This window comes from Pseudorasbora parva, chromosome 3, assembly GCF_024679245.1.
Source record: "Pseudorasbora parva isolate DD20220531a chromosome 3, ASM2467924v1, whole genome shotgun sequence".
NCBI lineage: Eukaryota > Metazoa > Chordata > Actinopteri > Cypriniformes > Gobionidae > Pseudorasbora > Pseudorasbora parva.
In genome coordinates this window covers 41,785,734-41,805,238 of record NC_090174.1, presented here as the reverse complement: position 1 = coordinate 41,805,238, position 19,505 = coordinate 41,785,734, and the positions used below count along the sequence as shown (strand labels likewise).

General features: G+C 37.1%; 1 protein-coding gene across 2 annotated transcripts in view; it reads right to left on the bottom strand.

Annotated features, from left to right (window-relative positions):
• ppp3cca (protein phosphatase 3, catalytic subunit, gamma isozyme, a) overlaps window positions 1–19,505 on the bottom strand; it is a 98,886-nt gene that overhangs the window by 41,549 nt on the left and 37,832 nt on the right. For both annotated transcript variants that reach the window (XM_067438926.1, XM_067438927.1), the window contains exons 5-10: window positions 18,123–18,268; window positions 17,887–18,026; window positions 15,084–15,161; window positions 14,704–14,798; window positions 11,469–11,594; window positions 8,946–9,023 (exon numbers count right to left, since the gene is read on the bottom strand). In XM_067438926.1, coding sequence (XP_067295027.1) covers window positions 8,946–9,023; window positions 11,469–11,594; window positions 14,704–14,798; window positions 15,084–15,161; window positions 17,887–18,026; window positions 18,123–18,268 — 663 coding nt within the window. The remainder of the gene's footprint in view (window positions 1–8,945; window positions 9,024–11,468; window positions 11,595–14,703; window positions 14,799–15,083; window positions 15,162–17,886; window positions 18,027–18,122; window positions 18,269–19,505) is intronic.

Sequence of the window (19,505 nt, the reverse complement as noted above, 5' to 3'; positions counted from 1 at the left end):
TGGTATGCGGTGTCGTGGCCCAAGGTACCATGTATGTCTATGAGGACATTGGCGTATCTCAAAAAACATGGCCGCCATAGGCCAATGAAATTTGAGCACCTATCATGTTTATGGCTCTGTAATCACGTGGTGTTGCATACATCCGTAAAATATGCACATCATATGATAGATCTCCTCATGTTGAACAACTTTGCCTCTAGGGCCATTGCTGTCAATCAAAAAGTTAATTAAATATTTGTAATTATGTTAAAAACCTACTTTTGTGAACTTGACCCTGGTTTTTTGCCCGATCAGAACCAAACAAGTCTAGGACAGTTGTCTGGACTCTTTAGATCAATAACTATCAAAAAAAAGTTGAACTTTTGCATTTGGATGGCTATAACAGGGCCATTTAAAAAAGAGGCGTGGCAAAATACACTCAAATGCCTATAAATCCTAAGGGGAAACTCAAAACTTCACGAAAATCGTTGGGTATATGTGGCATGACATGCTGATGAAGCATGCAATGTTTTAAAGAGATCGGACTATAGGTGGCGCTATAACTGTGAAAAAGCTATAAAAACCATGCATTTCCTATGGTAAATTGCCTGTATTGGCTGTAAATGGACTTTTCCATCTATTATTTTAGTGTTTAAAACCTTGCTAAATAAAACTTAGTGTCTTTAATGCCTATGTGCTTAAAAGGCCTTAAAGGCTTGAACCCCGCTTAAATGCTGCTTGCAGCTTTAATTATTATTATTATTATTATTCTGCCGTAAAACTCATCGTGCAGACCAAACCGTAAATGCTAGAGACTTCAAACTTTGTCAATAGGTAGTCCAAAAATCGAGGAGAGGTTATCAAATTATGAGCCAGATTGGCCAATAGGTGGCGCTACAGCAACCAAAAACGCGAAATGGCGCATAACTCCTAAACCGTTCATCCTAAGGGTCAAGTGTCTTATATCATTGGAAAGCTGAGACCATGACGAACAAAACGTATATCTCCGATTTCATTTCCGGTATGCAAATTTTTCCGCCATTTTGAATTTTGTCAAAAACCTACTTTTGCGAACTAGTCCCTGGTTTTTTGACATATCAGAACCAAACCAGTGCCAAAATGTTCTCTCTAGTCTGAATATCAATAATTATCAAAAAAAAGTTGAAATTTTGACTCATGAACGAAAAGGGGCGTGGAAATGTACATTTAAGGCGGAGCCTATTTTACTAAAGAGGCTATAACTACAGCAAGAAATGAGATATCTTCACCAAACTTGGTACACATGTGTATGGGCTCAGTCTTTGGTCACGATAAAAAAATCGCGACGATTGGCCACTTGGTGGCGCTATAACATGGAAAAAACACAAAAAGGGCTATAACCACGCGACCGCTAGTCCGATTGACTGGAAAATTGGTATGCAATGTCTTGGCCCAAGGTACCATGTCTGTCTATGAGAACATTGGTGTATCTCAAAAAACATGGCCGCCATCGGCCAATGAAATTTGAGCACCTATTAGACAGGGTTAACGGAGGTCAATCGGAACAAAACTCAGTGGGCATGTTTAACTCATGGTCCTAGAGGTCTGTAAGAATTTTGAAAGAAATCGGCCACTAGCTGGCGCTAACGAGTTTTATGGCTCTGCAATCACGTGGCGTTGCACACATCGGCAAAATATGCATATCATATGATAGATCTCCTCATGTTGAACAACTTTGCCTCCAGAACCATTGCTGTCAATCAAATCATTAAATAAATATTTGCAATTATGTTAAAAACCTACTTTTGCGAACTAGTCCCTGGTTATTTGCCCAATCAGAACCAAACCAGTCTAGGACAATTCTCTGGACTCTCTAGATCAATAATTATCAAAAAAAAGTAGATTTTTTGCATTTGAATGGCTATAACAGGGCCATTTAGAAAAGAGGCGTGGCAAAATACACTCAAAAGCCTATAAATCCTAAGGGAAAACTCAAAACTTCACGGAAATTGTTGGGTATATGTGGCATAACATGTTGAAGACACATGCAAAGTTTTATGGAGATCGGAGTATAGGGGGTGCTATAAGTGTTAAAAAGCTTTGAAAACCATGTATTCCCTATGGTGAATTGCCTGTAAATTGTATTTTCCATCTCTGTAATCAGGTGGGGTTAAAACAGCCACATAATATGCATATATTATGATAGATCTTCTCATACTGAACAACTTTGCCTCTATAACCAATACTCTCAATCAAATCTTTATTTAAATATTCACAATTATGTTAAAAACCTCGTTTTGCAAACTAGTCCAAGGTTTTTTGCCTGATCGGAACCAAACCACAGCAGTATGATTCTCTGCACTCTCCTGATCAATTCATATTTAGACTTTATAAAGTCACTATTATAATATTTAAAATCACATTTTGTCAGTTTTTCACTTCATTTCACCTGATATCTCTCAAATTCATTCAGTGCTTAAAAACCTTTCATGCAAAAGGCGTCAAATGCTTAAAGACCTTAAATTGCTTGAACCCCGCTAAATGCTGCTCGCAGCTTTAATTATTATTATTATTCTCCCCTAAAACGCATCGTGCAGACCAAACCGTAAGGGCTAGAGACTTGACACTTTGCCACATGGTAGCCCAAAAATCGAGGAGAGCTTATCAAATTATGACCCCGATTGGCCAATAGGGGGCGCTACAGCAATCAAAAGTGCAAAATGGCTCATAACTCCTAAACCGTTTAGTCCACACTCAAGTGCCTTATATCATTGGAAAGCTGAGACCATGGCGAACAAAACGTATATCTCCGATTTTATTTCCGTCTGGAAAAATTTTCCGCCATTTTGAATTTTGTCGAAAAACTACTTTTGCGAACTAGTCCCTGGTTTTTTGACCGATCAGAACCAAACCAGTGCCAAAATGTTTTCTGTAGTCTGAATATCAATATTCATTGAAAAAAAGTTGAAATTTCCATTCACGGATGATGAGGGGATTCAAAATGGACGCTCAGGGCGGAGCCTATTTTACTAAAAAGACTATAACTCAATAATTAAATGAGATATCTTCACCAAACTTGGTACACATGTGTATAGGCTCAATTTGAGGTCACGATAAAAAAATCGCGACGATTGGCCACTTGGTGGCGCTATAATGTGAAAAAAACCTGCAAATAGCTATAACCATGCGACTGCTACTCCGATTTATCTGAAAATTGGTATGCAGTGTCTTGGCCCAAGGTAGCATGTATTTCCCTGAGGATATTGGCGTATCTCAAAAAACATGGCCGCCATCGGCCAATGAAGTTTGAGCACCTATTAGACAAGGTTATCGGAGGCGGATCGGAACGAAACTCGGTGGGCATGTTTGACTCATGGTCCTAGAGGTCTGTAAGAATTTTGAAAGAAATCAGCCACTAGTTGGCGCTAACGAGTTTTATGGCTCTGTAATCACGTGGTGTAGCATACATCGGCAAAATATGCATATCATTTGATAGATCTCCTCATGCTGAACAACTTTGCCTCTAGAACCATTGCTGTCAATCAAATCGTTAATTAAATATTTGCAATTATGTTAAAAACCTACTTTTGCGAACTAGTCCCTGGTTTTTTGCCCGACCGGAACAAAACCAGTCTAGGACAATTCTATACACTCTCTAGATAAATATTCATTGAAAAAAAGTTGAACTTTTGCATTTGGATGGCTATATCAGGGCCAATTAGAAAAGAAGCGTGGCAAAATATACTCAAAAGCCTATAAATCCTAAGGGAAAACTCAAAACTTCACGAAAATTGTTGGGTATATGTGGCATACCATGCTGATGAAGCATGCAACGTTTTACAAAGATCGGAGTATAGGTGGCGCTATAACTGTTAAAAAGCTTTAAAAACCATGCATTTCCTATGGTAAATTGCCCATATTGGCTGTAAATGGACTTTTCCATCTATTATTTTAGTGTTTAAAATCTTGCTAAATAAAACTTAATGTCTTTAATGCCTATGTGCTTAAAAGGCCTTAAAGGCTTGAACCCCGCTAAATGCTGCTTGCAGCTTTAATTATTATTATTATTATTATTATTCTGCCGTAAAACTCATCGTGCAGACCAAACCGTAAATGCTAGAGACTTCAAACTTTGTCAATAGGTAGTCCAAAAATCGAGGAGAGGTTATCAAATTATGAGCCAGATTGGCCAATAGGTGGCGCTACAGCAACCAAAAACGCGAAATGGCTCATAACTCCTAAACCGTTCATCCTAAGGGTCAAGTGTCTTATATCATTGGAAAGCTGAGACCATGACGAACAAAACGTATATCTCCGATTTCATTTCCGGTATGCAAATTTTTCCGCCATTTTGAATTTTGTCAAAAACCTACTTTTGCGAACTAGTCCCTGGTTTTTTGACATATCGGAACCAAACCAGTGCCAAAATGTTCTGTCTAGTCTGAATATCAATAATTATCAAAAAAAAGTTGAAATTTTGACTCATGGACGAAAAGGGGCGTGGAAATGTACATTTAAGGCGGAGCCTATTTTACTAAAGAGGCTATAACTCCAGCAAGAAATGAGATATCTTCACCAAACTTGGTACACATGTTTATGGGCTCAGTCTTTGGTCACGATAAAAAAATCGCGACGATTGGCCACTTGGTGGCGCTATAACATGGAAAAAACACAAAAAAGGCTATAACCACGCGACCGCTAGTCCGATTGACTTGAAAATTGATATGCAGTGTCTTGGCCCAAGGTACCATGTCTGTCTATGAGAACATTGGCGTATCTCAAAAAACATGGCCGCCATCGGCCAATGAAATTTGAGCACCTATTAGACAGGGTTAACGGAGGTCGATCGGAACAAAACTCAGTGGGCATGTTTAACTCATGGTCCTAGAGGTCTGTAAGAATTTTGAAAGAAATCGGCCACTAGCTGGCGCTAACGAGTTTTATGGCTCTGCAATCACGTGGCGTTGCACACATCTGCAAAATATGCATATCAAATGATAGATCTCCTCATGTTGAACAACTTTGCCTCTAGAACCATTGCTGTCAATCAAATCATTAAATAAATATTTGCAATTATGTTAAAAACCTACTTTTGCGAACTAGTCCCTGTTTTTTTGCCCAATCAGAACCAAACCAGTCTAGGACAATTCTCTGGACTCTCTAGATGAATAATTATCAAAAAAAAGTTGATTTTTTGCATTTGGATGGCTATAAAAGGGCCATTTAGAAAAGAGGCGTGGCAAAATACACTCAAAAGCCTATAAATCCTAAGGGGAAACTCAAAACTTCACGAAAATTGTTGGGTATATGTGGCATAACATGTTGAAGACACATGCAAAGTTTTATGGAGATCGGCGTATAGGGGGCGCTATAAGTGTTAAAAAGCTTTGAAAACCATGTATTCCCTATGGTGAATCTCTGTAATCAGGTGGGGTTAAAACAGCCACATAATATGCATATATTATGATAGATCTTCTCATACTGAACAACTTTGCCTCTATAACCAATACTGTCAATCAAATCTTTATTTAAATATTCACAATTATGTTAAAAACCTCGTTTTGCAAACTAGTCCTAGGTTTTTTGCCTGATCGGAACCAAACCACAGCAGTATGATTCTCTGCACTCTCCTGATCAATTCATATTTAGACTTTATAAAGTCATTATTATAATAATTAAAATCACATTTTGTCATTTTATCACTTCATTTCACCTGATATCTCTCAAATTCATTCAGTGCTTAAAAGCCTTTCATGCAAAAGGTGTCAAATGCTTAAAAACCTTAAATGGCTTGAACCCCGCTAAATGCTGCTCGCAGCTTTAATTTGAAATGTATTTGGTATTTATTCTTGCACTTAATGGACTAAAAAATTAGCTAACGCTAGAAAAGCTGCTGATAATGCATAGCAATTACGGATAAATAACGTTAGAGCAATACCTTATTTTAATAAACAATTCATTTTTTTAATGTATGACTTCCATAAACACCGCATCCGTAGGGGCCGCCATTGTTGTTTCACGGGCTATGTGACGTCAGAGCGCGTACCTGGGAGTACATCGATCTAGTATACGAGTGGGAAGTCACGGATTTAACGGCCATTCCAGTGCACTTTCACGGGTAGAAAGGTTGGAAAAACACGGCTTACGGTTTGCCTGGAACGCAGCATAAATATCTGAGCAACTTTGACCAGGGCCAAATTGTTGGGTTGCTCCCGGTCAGCAGTTGTGACAATTTACTAACAGCAGTATGAGGAGGGACAAACCCCAAACCAGCGACAGGGTGTTGGGGACCCAAGGCTCATTTGGCCAGAGCCAACAGAAGGTCTACTGTGTCACAAGTCACACAAATGTTTTATGGTGGTTATGGGACGAGTGTGTCAACACACAGGGCATCACTCTCTGCTGCGTATAGAACTCCATAGCTGCAGACCAATTAGAGTGCCTATGACTGTCCACCAACAAAAATGCCTACAATGTTGCACGTAAGCGGCAGAACCTTGAAATAGTGGAAGGAGGTCACTTGGTCTGGTGAGTCCATTATGTAGACATCCATGTGCCTTTTAACTGGGGAAGTGATGGCACAAGGGTGCACTGTGGGATGACGACCAATCAGTGGATTGAGTGAGATGCTCTGGACAATGTTCTGCTGGGAAACCCTGGATCTGACCAGGACCTGCTGCTAACGCCCTGGTGCCAGAAACTACAGGACACCATCAGGGGTCTGCGCTGGTTTGGCAGCACACGGAGGACCAACAGCATATTAGATAGATGGTCATAATGCTTTGGCAATTAGGACATTTCTTTTGTAAAGTTTGCTTTCAAAATAAAGTTTGGTTTGAACCAGAATGCCAGAGAATGTTGTGCAAATATAAAGATATTGTGCCAGACATACATCACATGTCTAATACATTTTGAATAACAATAATTTGTTTTATGATTATAATATCATCATCACTATTACTAATTATTATTTAAAGGGTGTGTTCACTCAAAAGCAAAAATTACCCTATGATTTACTCACCCTCAAGCCATCCTAGGTGTATATGATTTTTTTTGGAATACGGAAGGTGGTCACATCGATTCACTTTAGAAGGCCTTTGTTAAACACCTGGGTAGGGTTGCACCAGTCATTCATAAGTTCTTTCTTAAATTTGAACGTAAAGTCCACACTAGAGGCTTAGTAACTACTAGCTAGTTTGTAACTAACTCTGTACTTTTTTCGGTTGCACCATTTGATCTTAAGGCAGAGCGTAGTTCGTAATGCGTAGGCACATTATATGACGTTTACCCTCAATGATCCAATAGCAGCCTTCAAATACGAAAGCTGAAGTTGTGTTGAAATGTTTTGAATTTCAGTTTATCCTTCATTATTATAACTTATTTTGCCTCATGTAGGCTAATTAACAGTAAAAATACGCTTCCATTAAATACGATACTTAATTTAACTTAAATTTAAATAAACTTAAGTGACTGTATATAAATAACAAGCAGAAGCATTCAGTATATGAAACGCCAATTAATAAGGACATAACAATAAATAAATACTGAAACAAAGAAAAACATGAAATTACTTTTATTGATTTTGACTGATTTTATTTGACATCATGATGTGCACAACACGGAGCGATGGGACAGATGCACGCAGCGGCACACAGCTGTTTTGCACGGGTTCATGGTAAAAAGCTGCTAAAAGTAATCCATTCACAGAATGTTTTCTCTCTTAAAATATAAGTTGCCTTAGTGTAAATGCATTATCATATACGTTTAAAGAATTGAAGTCTGTCATGTAAAACAAGAGCTTTATTATGCAGTTCAGTCTGTCTGCTATTATCTATTCCAACCGTTACTCCTGATCGGAGGCTTCCGTAAATAATTAGTTTATACGTAGAGTTACGCTTCAACTAAGTTCAATGGTGCAATGCAAAAATATTTAGTAGTGCATAAGTTGTAACTTAGTGCCAATTTACGTCAAAACTAGATTAAGTTGTAAATTCCGCACTGTTGGTGGAACCGGCCCCTGGAGCAATGCGGATTACTTTTATAATGGATGCACTTACTTACTGCCATTACAATGCTTGGAAGAGCCAGGACGTTTTTTTAATTTAACTCAGATTGTATTCATCTAAAAGAAGAATGTCATATACACCTAGGATGGCTTGAGGGTGAGTAAATTATGGTATAATATTTGGTAGAACTTTCCTTTAACTGTTTAATATGTATTATTACTATTATTTTATATATTATTTGGCGGAAAACTGAAGGAAAGCCTTGGTGCTTCAATGTTTAGTTAATAATTAAATACTTTTCTCACTCCAAATATGGGGAAACGCTGTCATCTCCACCTTTTTAAAAAGGGTTTGGAATTGTTTGGAATTACTCAAATGAAAAAATAAAGTGAGAGCCTGGAATGCTTCAAGGTGCACATTGTAAGCCAACCGCACCATTAGCCTTGCGTGGGCTTGAGAGTATTTGCAGAAGAGTGTCACGCCTTCGCTCTAATAATTTAAGCAGATCAGTTTCTGGTTCAATGATTACACAAGGCAAAACCACAATCCTGCATACATAGTCTATATACTATAATAATAAAAAAATACTTTAAATTGTAAACACAATATTACTGCGTTTCTAAAAGAGTATACCATCATGTGAATTCTACTCTTCAGATCAGGCTGTCTAAGAAGGAAGTATCATGGGATGACATAACCAGACATCAGACCTCCAGGGAGAGCTTCTTAGACAGACTGAATGACAGTTGGACACTTCTGAGGACCTGCTGTCTATGCTGATGATGACCAGACAGACAGACGCTCACACACACACACGCACACGCGCGCGCACACGCACACACACACAGCTTGAAGCGCATTCAAGCTGTTCTTCATTAAATTGTCACTGAACGTGAAGCAAGAGGAACTCAGCCCATAAGGCAGTTGTCAGCTTACCAAACTTTAATTAATCTCAGTTGTATATTATGTGAACACCCTTACCTTCACATAAGTCATCTCCCTCTGACATGAGTTCATCATCAGAGCAGATATTTAGGACATTCACCAACATCTCAGTCACTGTAAACAGAGAACCTCCTCGTTAGATCTGTAATGCAAGTTGACATTATACATAATATTTGTGTCTGTGCAGTTCTTTCTACAATGGTCCATTGTTCTTAGAGCTTCTATTTAAAATTCTATTATAAATTATATGGCAAAATATGTGAGATTTCATGGTGCTTACAGCCATGTACACAGAAAAACTGAAAGACTTTGTGAAAGGTTTCCTTGAAGACACTGGCATGATTAGTATGATGTAAAACCTGCAATGTTTCAAAGATCAAACAGCACAACAAATTGAGTTGTCTACCCAAAAGAAGAACCGATTCGCTATACTTCCTGCTCGAACCTAGCCTGACATCGTCATACCCAGATTCTAGTCAGAATATGAATCTTATACGCCTCCATTGGGCTGTGATTATAGGACGAAAATGCCTCTGTACTCAAATCGATAGACTACAACCAATCAGAGCAATGGATTAAATCATGTATGTTGAGAAATAGTAAAGGTGGATGCATTTACGAACAAGATTTTAGTAAACAATTTCAACCAAAGCGCTGTTTGATTACGTTACGGTTGACCATCCGTCCATCATCGCTTAAAGCCCGCCCTGAAAATTTGAGTGGTCCAAACAGCTCTGGTTCAAGCATAGTTGCTCCACAACTGATCAAGTCCAGACCGAACTTCTCGACCTCAAATGCTCAAAAGTTCGGCTGGCATCCAGGCTAGCTCGAACCTACATTGGTTTGTAAAACATTTCTATAGCGACAGCATTTGTCTTCACTGGCTGCCCTTGAACGACATCTACTTTTGACCTGCCCTTAAACCACAAACAAGTGCTGAGGAAGCCTTCAATGGCTGTTAATAGTAATGGTACTGGCCTAGTAATGGCCGTTTTGTTTCCGACAAGTGGTAGACCAATTCAAAACAGACACTGCAATCTGACCAATCAGAGCTACGCTCACAGAAAGGTGTTTAGAGAGGTTGGATCTTTGAACGACCAAATTCAGACAGCAACTACACAGTAAAAACACTTTTTGCTTCAATCTGAATGGCTTCATTCCGATCGATGATTCCGAACATAGTGTTTACATGAACACTAAAAAAAGTGATCGGTTGATGTGCGAGTTTGTATGTCAAGCTTCTGATTAGATTTAATCTTTTGACATGCGCACACTGCATGAATATGCAGTTTCCAGCTGTTGTTGCATACTAACCATTCTCCTTTTCTTTATTTTAAAAAGCAGACTTAAAGGGGTGGTTCCGTGGTGTTTTTCTAGGCTTGGTTGTGTTTATGGGGCGCAGTATAACATGTCTTAATACTACTTTTGTTTTTTAAACGCCATATTTTTCTTAAATTTTACCTGTCCTTTGAACAGCTTGTCTGCTTCCTGCTATCCCTCCGAAAAACGCAATGGTCTTAGATTGGTTAGATGGCCAAATGTAGTTTCATGTATTTTTATTGGCTGAAGTGCCAAGCACAGGTTGTCTGGAAACGCCACGCCTCTTACCATTATGGGCAGAAGTCACATCTGCTGTGCCTAGCAAGGGTTTATGATGTCACCAACCCGGGAAGAAGCTCGTTGTTGTCCAAATTTTTGTAGGCAATAAACTGCCATAACTTTAAAAGACAACATCTTTGTTTGCATTGAAGTTTCAGCGCTGTAACTTTGCAGATACTGTTTATGATCAAGCAGCAACATTACACACTAACTAAAGTTAAAAAAGTGAAATCGCATGCAACCACCCCTTTAATTCTTTTTTAGACTTTTTCTATTTCGGGTCCTAAATGGGCTAAGATGAGCACATGAACCATTATGCAGTGCTGTTTATATTCATCAAACAGTAAAAACATCTGAAGATAAGAGTCAGAAACTAGGATTGGCGGCATGTTGTCCTGCTCCACTTCACAAAGAATACAATTTTAGAATGACAGGACAATCATTTATGACACTTTAGATTCAGCATTACCTTATTTCTATATCATTGTATATGTGCACTTTCTTCAGTTTTGGTGTTCAATCCTATCAACTGATTACATGCCCTTTCGATCGGATTACAAAAGGAATAAACCACCCCTTACAATCCAAGTAAAATTTTAAACAGATCTGGCCAATTAATTCCTATTGATGCAGCTACTGATAGAATGTATATTACAATGTATATTATGAGATACAGATTTTATTTTATTTTATTTTTTTTATCTTGGATGTATGCAAGTCTACTGTAGCAGACCTGAAAAACAAAATTAGGAACCTTTAAAACTGCATAATAGGAGCAATTTAATATAATGTTTAAGATTTGAGTTTTTCTGTATTCTATCCACAGAGAGGACAGCCACCAGACACATCATTAGCAAAGGCATTGTGGCCTCTTCTTCACGTGGCTCACCAAATACTACCAACCACCTCAGTCCCTGAAAATTGCACCTCCCACTTCAGATCTCAGTTTTGGGCACTTACCTTTCTCGCCCACAAAGGGCAGCGACCACGTAAACACATCCATAAAGTTGGGTAACCAGTATGGGTGAGGAGAGCAGTTGAACTGCCTAATGTTCATGACGTTGTTTTCATATTTCAATACAGCCGCTGGGGAATCAAAACACAGGGAGATGTCATGTACATTCATGAAAGTGTTCAACCAATAAAAACAAAACAGAAAAGCAACCTGACAGGCTCCCATAAAGGTTAACAAACAGTCAACTGATACTTAGACTTTATCTAGACTTTAAGCCTTTATGTCTAGACTAGGCATGTGCCGATATCAAGTTTTCATGTTGCGAATAATTGTAAAGCTTTTATCACGGTATACGATATTATCACGATATTGAAATAAGTTGGAAAAAAAGTGTTTTTATAGCATAACAGCTTTAAGAACTATTTTTGTAATAACAAAAATAACTGAATGTTTGAATACAATAATACAATACACCAAAAATATATACAGCTCTGGAAAAAATTAAAATCAAATCAAATTAATTAAAAGAAATCAAATGATACAGTGTCTCTTTTCATTTGTTTGTAAATTCACTGTCATGCTGTTTTAGCAAGTTATATTACAAAACAATGAATTCCTAGGCATTTACAGTAGCTAGATTGTCAGTTGTAAAGTGCTTAATATATGTCCTTGAGTGTTTTTTTTAAAGCGTTCTGTCTGTTTTGATGGTTTTTAAAACAAGCTAATTGCAGGTATATCTGAAAAATATGCTGTCTAGCTCTGAATATGAGCGCTGCACTGTAGAGAAAAAACACACACTCCAGACACCCTTAAAATGTATTAGCTTTATTTTTGTGTATTTAACTTTCAAATGGATACGTAGGATACAAAGCTTAAAATAAAATAAAATAACTTTGACATAAAGTAGTATAACAGCGTAAAACACCACCAAAAGGAAAGGTATTAAAATGTTTTTTATTATAGTGTCATTACGAAGAAAAAAAATTAACATCAGCAGCTTCGGTTAGGTAACTTTCACAGGTATCAAAAAGATCTAAAGGGACTTTGATACTAATAATCTCATTTATAGAGCATTACTTTAAAATAATTAAATAACGTTAAATGTTTCTTTTAAAGCGTGCACAAGATGAGGACTTTACGCTCTTGGTAATTTTTGGATTTCCACTTGAAGTAAATAATTTGTAAAACATGAAGCTCAAATATGTGATATGTAGCTAGAATTTAAAATGTTTGCCACAAAAATTCACACTCAGCCTAAGCCATTGCGCTAGTGGTTGGTGGGTTTCGCCTCTAAGGACCACTGTAGCTCCAATAATAGAGACACGCACACACATTTTTTTCTGAGGTAATATTTAAAAGCTAAATAAATTATAATACTTGCATTATTTGAGCAATTAAGCACAAGCTCTCGACGTAGGCGTGATCTGCGAGTAGTTGACCGACGCCTCCTCTGGATTGTGAGCTCAAACTCAAACGATGTAAAAACGCAGATAAAAGCGAAGCAGGTCTAAAAACATCGCTCGCGAATGTGTGCAGCAAGCCTGCAGTGTCCTCAGATACTGAAGCTTTCGCGCCTCGATCGCCCCCCCGGTGACTGGTCCCAGTATAGTGACCCTCTGTGTTTTCTAATGGACGCGAGGCAAACTAAACAATAAAATTACACTTCAAAGATTTTTCCCCAAAGTGAGTTTATGTCACTGAAGGCAGTTATTATCACGGTGATTTCATTTCAAGTGTTCGTTTTTAAAATAAGTTTAGTTTTAGTTAGCTATCTGATGCTTTAAAAACAGGGTGTGTGACGTCATGATTGACAGCTGAGACTGACGGCTTCTCTGAGTGAAGTTGTCACTGAGGCACTAACTGACTTTTTTCAGAATTTTTGGGAGCAGATTGGAGCTTTAGCTTTAATTTCCACATTTCCATAACTGTTTATTTCACACCAACATAATTCATTGTTCTGTATCTGCGAGAGTGTGGGCGGGCTTTTTTTACTTCCTGCGCAACTCCGGTCCCGAAATCGCTACTGCGCAGACTCGGTCCCAAGATGTCAGCGCCGTGCAGGCCGCCTGAAAGCTTCAAATCTGGCAAGCGGAAACGGACGTTGTCGAGTCGTCCATATTTTTTACGGTCTATGGTGTGCAGTCGGAGGAAAATGCTCTAAATCTCCACGCTGTCATGACAGCGCCTATCACGTGACAATTCCATCATGGCGCATGTAGTATGTCCAGCTCCATTCATACTACCCGTATTCATACTAAATAGAACGTACTTTTTTAACGGTCGTGAAGTACGTTCTAATTCAAATGTAGTACCTACTCACATAGTACGCGATTTCGGACGCAGCCAAAGTCTTTTGGACAAATAATCCAAAAAATTCTAATCATTAGGGCATGTTAGTCCAGATTAAAACAATGTTTAAGTTTGAAAATAAATAGCCTTTTATTTTAAGTCTTTAAGTGTTAAGTATTTGGTGCTGAGCCTGTGATGAACAACATTGAGTTTACAAAAACGAATGGCTGTTTTAAAAACTTCTTCACTAGCGCGGTTGCTTTTGTTTGCGGGGTAACCGCTGCATTCTGCAGTTCATCAGCGCCCTCTGCTGTCACTGAGAGGCACTTCAGTAGCGCCTCTCCTTCACCCGTTCAGTCATGTGCAAACGCACGTTGGGCTTGCATCTGAGTGCGTGTCCCTTTGACACAGAATAGCGGTGTTGAGCATGTATACAGCTGATGGGCGTGCAATATAAAACATTTGTTAATAAATTATTATTTAGGATTTTTTTTTAAGTGCCCACGATAACAATATCGTGCATATTTATTATCGTGATATATCGCATTACCAAAAATCGGCACATGCCTAGCCTAGACCCTTTAGTCAATATGGCAATAATTACAGCTGAGTGCTTTGTATGGCTGGCAATTGTTACATTTTCCTTCAGAGTTTCAAATTAGAGCCTCACAGTCCAAAAATAAATACAGAAAATGGTCATAAATGATTTAAAGGTGCAGTGTGTAATATTTATGAGGATCTATTGACAGAAATGCAATATAATATAAAGAAACTGATTAAATTACGCCACTCGCAATGCTTTATCAAAAGGGCTGCAATTTCTGCTTTCATGGTAGTGTTGTTGAGAACAGGTCTGCGAACAGTTTAAAATTATGAAGTGTGCCCTTTGTTTAAAAAAGTTAGAGAAAACCTGCACTAAACATGAGTGTGTACTATAACAAACTAACATACCTTTGTTGTTATAGACGTCTAGGTAATTTGGTGCTGAGAATATGGTAATTAACGAAGGGAAGCCTGTTGTCTGACTTTTTCTGTACATCCTGTACCTGAAAAAGAAACACACAAATCTCTTTAGTTGCAGATTAGCTCAGCGTGTCAAAAAGGTATCTGTCATAGACCAATAAAGGAAGTGCTCTTCGTCATTGTCAAATAATGCGTTCTTGTCAAAGTCAGTGAGTAATGATCCAATGATCCACAGTTTCAGATGGATTTGTTAATGGTAGAGGGACTACACTGGCATCACAAGATTAAACTAGCTAAAGAACAAATTAGCAAAGAAAGCACTAGCTATTTTGGTCTTACTACCGTGAAACAGCAGAATTAATACTTACCCTGCGTCTTGTGCTTCATGAGCTCTAATTACTGACAAAAGGTTGTTGTTTGTCAAAAAGTCACAGACTGCTGCATAACTGTAAAACGAGAGAAAGACAAACTCTTGAGGGTGTCATAGCAATGAGTCAGACCACGAGCCATGTTTTAACCCCTTTGAACATCTAAAGCACTTGCTCATACTGCACGAGCCAATGAACTGGACATTTTTTTAAATATGGCCTTTTGGGAATCTCCTTAAATCTGGGTGATATGGCCAAAAATCTCTGTATTTTTAGCCTGAATATATATATTTTTGAAAGAATTTTCTTCTGCTTATCAAGCCTGCATTTATTTGATCAAAAATAAAGGTTTATATATATATATATATATATATATATATATATATATATATATATATATATATATATATATATTGTGATATATTATTACAATTTAAAATATTCGGTTTTCAATTTTTTATACTTAAAATTATCATTTATTTCTGTGATGCAAAGCTGAATTTTCAGGATCATTCCTCCAGCCTTCAGTGTCACATGTGACATCCAGTTTATAACATGATCCTTCAGAAATCATTCTAATATTCTGATTTATTATGAGTGTTGGAAACAGTTCTGCTGCCTAATATATTTGATGAATAAAAATAACTGCATTTATTTAAAATAAAAGCATATTTTCAAATAATATAAATCTCCTTTACTATCAATTTTTATCAATTAAACACATCCTTGCTGAAAAAAATTATTGATTTATTTAAAAAAAACAAAGAAAAAAAATGACGCACCCCAAATTACTGACCAGTATTGTATATTGTTGTTACAAAAGATTTCTATTTCTAAAACATTTGCTTCTTTTTTTCTTTTTTATTCTTTTTATTCATCAAAGTATTATAAAAAAGTAAAACAGCTTATAAAAAAATATTAAGCAGCAGAACTGTTTCCGACATTGAAAATGAATCATCATATTAGAATGATTTCTGAAGGGTCATGTGACACTGAAGACTGGAGGAATGATCCTGAAAATTCAGCTTTGCATCACAGAAATAAATGATCATTTAAAGTATGATAAATTGTAAACCAATTATTTTAAATTGTAACTATATATCACAATATTACATTTTTTTCTGTATTTTTGGTCAAATAAATGCAGGCTTGATGAGCAGAAGAAACTTCTTTCAAAAACATTAAAAATAGTAATATATATATATATATACATACATATATATACATATACACACACACACACACACACATTAGGAACAGCACACAGTATCTGTATACAGCACATGTATAAAGAGCACCTGATGGGGAATGTTATGATTCACTTCATTATTTTAAAGCCCTTAATATAAAGTGTGTTTAGTGTTTATAGGACAATATGGGTCATGCACTTTCTCCGCAGCAGCTTATTCTGTGTCCTCCGCTGTTTTTCAGATGCATTCGTAACATCAAAATAATGTATATCGATATAAATGGTCCTATATAGTTTACAAAAATATATTGATATATCATACATACAATGGTTCTCTTTAAGTCCACTCAATCTCAGTACAGTGAACTCTCAAGCTATATGACCACCACCTGCTCTCTGTTAGCATTTAGTTGGCGTGGTACAAACAAATGCCAGCTGGACAAGCAAACAGTGAACAAACACACTTATATACACCCGAAACTAAACCAGCTGGGTGACACCAGTCAGGTTATTTCAGCGTAAATCAGACAGGATTTACGCACCAGTTCACAGATGCCAGAATGACTCAGTTGTACGTTTATGACCAAGTATAAAGAATTTGGTCAAAGAAAAAAAGTTAAAAAGAAAAAGAGAAATAAACAGCCTTTTCTCAACATGTAAGATGAGTGCTTGAGTTATTTTATAGTAGGGTAAAACAATAATTAAATTAATTAATTAATTAAATTTTTTTTGCTACTCATCCAAACGTAAAATACATCATATGTATTAGGGCTGGGCATTGACATAAATTTTACAAGTCGATTAGATTTCGATTCACAAGCATTCGATTCAATTCAATTTAATATTGATTATTTTAGATGTATCAGGTACACTACATGGCAAATTTTCTCAAGGAAAACAAATCTCTGAACTAATGTTGTAAATTATGGGAGTCCATAGTTTGATACTATATTATATGGAAGCCTGTTTCTGCCACAAAATAAAATAAAATAAATAAATAAATAAATAATTGCGACTTTTTATCTCAGAATTATTTTCTCTCACAATTGTGCAAGTCAGAATTCAAATTTTTTTCTTAGTCAGAATTGTGACTTTATATCATGCAATTGAGAGTTTATATCTCAGAATTATGACTTTATAACTCGCAATTGTGAGAAGTCAGAATTTTGAGATAAGTCACAATTACTCTTTTAATTTATTTATTTAGTGGCGTAAACGGCTTCCATAATTTTATTCCATAATAAATGATATTTAAAATAATGTTATAATATTAACTTTACAATTACATAATCATATTTCTACTCCAATTAGTTTATTTAGTATATTTTATATAAACATCACTAATTAAATTAGTATATATATAAAGCTTAAGTTATATATACATTCAAATATAAATACATTTAAGTTGTGATTGCACATAAATAATTTTAGTTTTTTAATTATTTACGTGCAATGTGCAAAAAATTACATGATTACATGAAAAATCTGGGTAAATATTACATGTAAAAAGAATATTTTATTGCGAATACAGGTCATGTTCAGAAAAGCAGTAATTTATATTTGTATAAATCTGGGAGATGATAAATCTCCCAATGAACTGCCTTGCTCCAGTACCTGAAAAAATAGGAACAGCCTCTGACGGAGTTGTGGTTGAAGTGCTCTACAGTCTTCTCGCTGCCGTAGTCCTCTCCCGGGTCAGCCCAGATCAAGTCACACATAGGCCCAAATGCTGGGGGCTCCTTAAACCTGTCTAACTGCATAACACAACGCAAAGACAAAGGAGGAGGCATGAACACATCCTGCTTTCCAATAAAAAGGCTGTGAGGAAAAGGACATAAACAGATGCTTACTTTCCTAATGTCATCTAAGCAGTTGATTTCTGGTGAGAGGCCACCGTGTACACAGAGAAACTGCTGGTTCAGAAGAGCTGCAAGAGGCAAGCAGTCAAAGGCCTCCATACATGCATCATAAATCCTCTCTGAATACTTTATTTTACCTGTAAGGGGACAAAGACAGAAACGTTCACCTGTGTTAAAGTTTGCTGCACTGAAGTCAAGAAATCACTCATTTAATAACATTTTTATTAAAGACTGACCTTGGCATTTAAACAACAAACCTGATTCCAAAAAAGTAAAAGCGGAATGCTATGATGTGGAAGTTTCAAATTTCCATATTTTATTTAGAATGCAACATAGATGACATATCAAATGTTTAAACTGAGAAAATTGATCATTTTAATGGATAAATACGTTGATTTTAAATTTTATGCCATCAACACATCTCAAAAAAGTTGGCACAAGGCCATGTTTACAACTGTGTTGTAAGCATCCCCTCTTCTTTTTATAACAGTCTGCAAACGTCTGGGGACTGAGGAGAGAAGTTCCTCAAGTCCAGGAATAGGAATGTTTTCCCATTGTTGTCTAATCCAGGCTTCTAGTTGCACAACTGTCTTAGGTCTTCTTTGTCGCATCTTCCTCTTTATGATGCACTAAATGTTTTCTATAGGTGAAAGATCTGGACTGCAGACTGGTCATTTCAATACCAGGATCCTTCTTCTATGCAGCCATGATTCAGTATGTGGTCTGGCATTGTCGTGTTGGAAAATGCAAGGTCTTCCTTGAAAGAGACGACGTCTGGATGGGAGCATATGTTGTTCTAGAACTTGGATATACCTTTCAGCATTGATGGTGCCTTTCCAGATGTGTATGCTGCCCATGCCACACGCAATCATGCAACCACATACCATCAGAGATGCAGGCTTATGAACTGAGCGCTTATAACAACTTGGGTTGTTCCTGTCCTCTTTAGTCCGGATGACATGGTGTCCCCGTTTTCCAAAAAGAACTTCAAATTTTGATTCGTCTGACCACAGAACAGGCTTCCACTTTGCCACAGTCCATTTTAAATGATCCTTGGCCCAGAGAAAACACCTGCACTTTGGATCACGTTTAGATATGGCTTCTTTTTTGACCTATAGAGTTTTAGCCAGTGACGGCGAATGGCACGGTGGATCGTATTCACCTACAACGTTTTCTGGAAGTATTCTGAGCCTATGTTGTGATTTCCATTACAGTAGCATTCCTGTGTGTGATGCAGTGCCGTCTAAGGGCCCGAAGATCATGGGCATCCAGTATGGTTTTCCAGCCTTGACCCTTACGCACAGAGATTGTTCAAGATTCTCTGAATCTTTGGATGATATTATGCACTGTAGATGATGATAACTTCAAACTCTT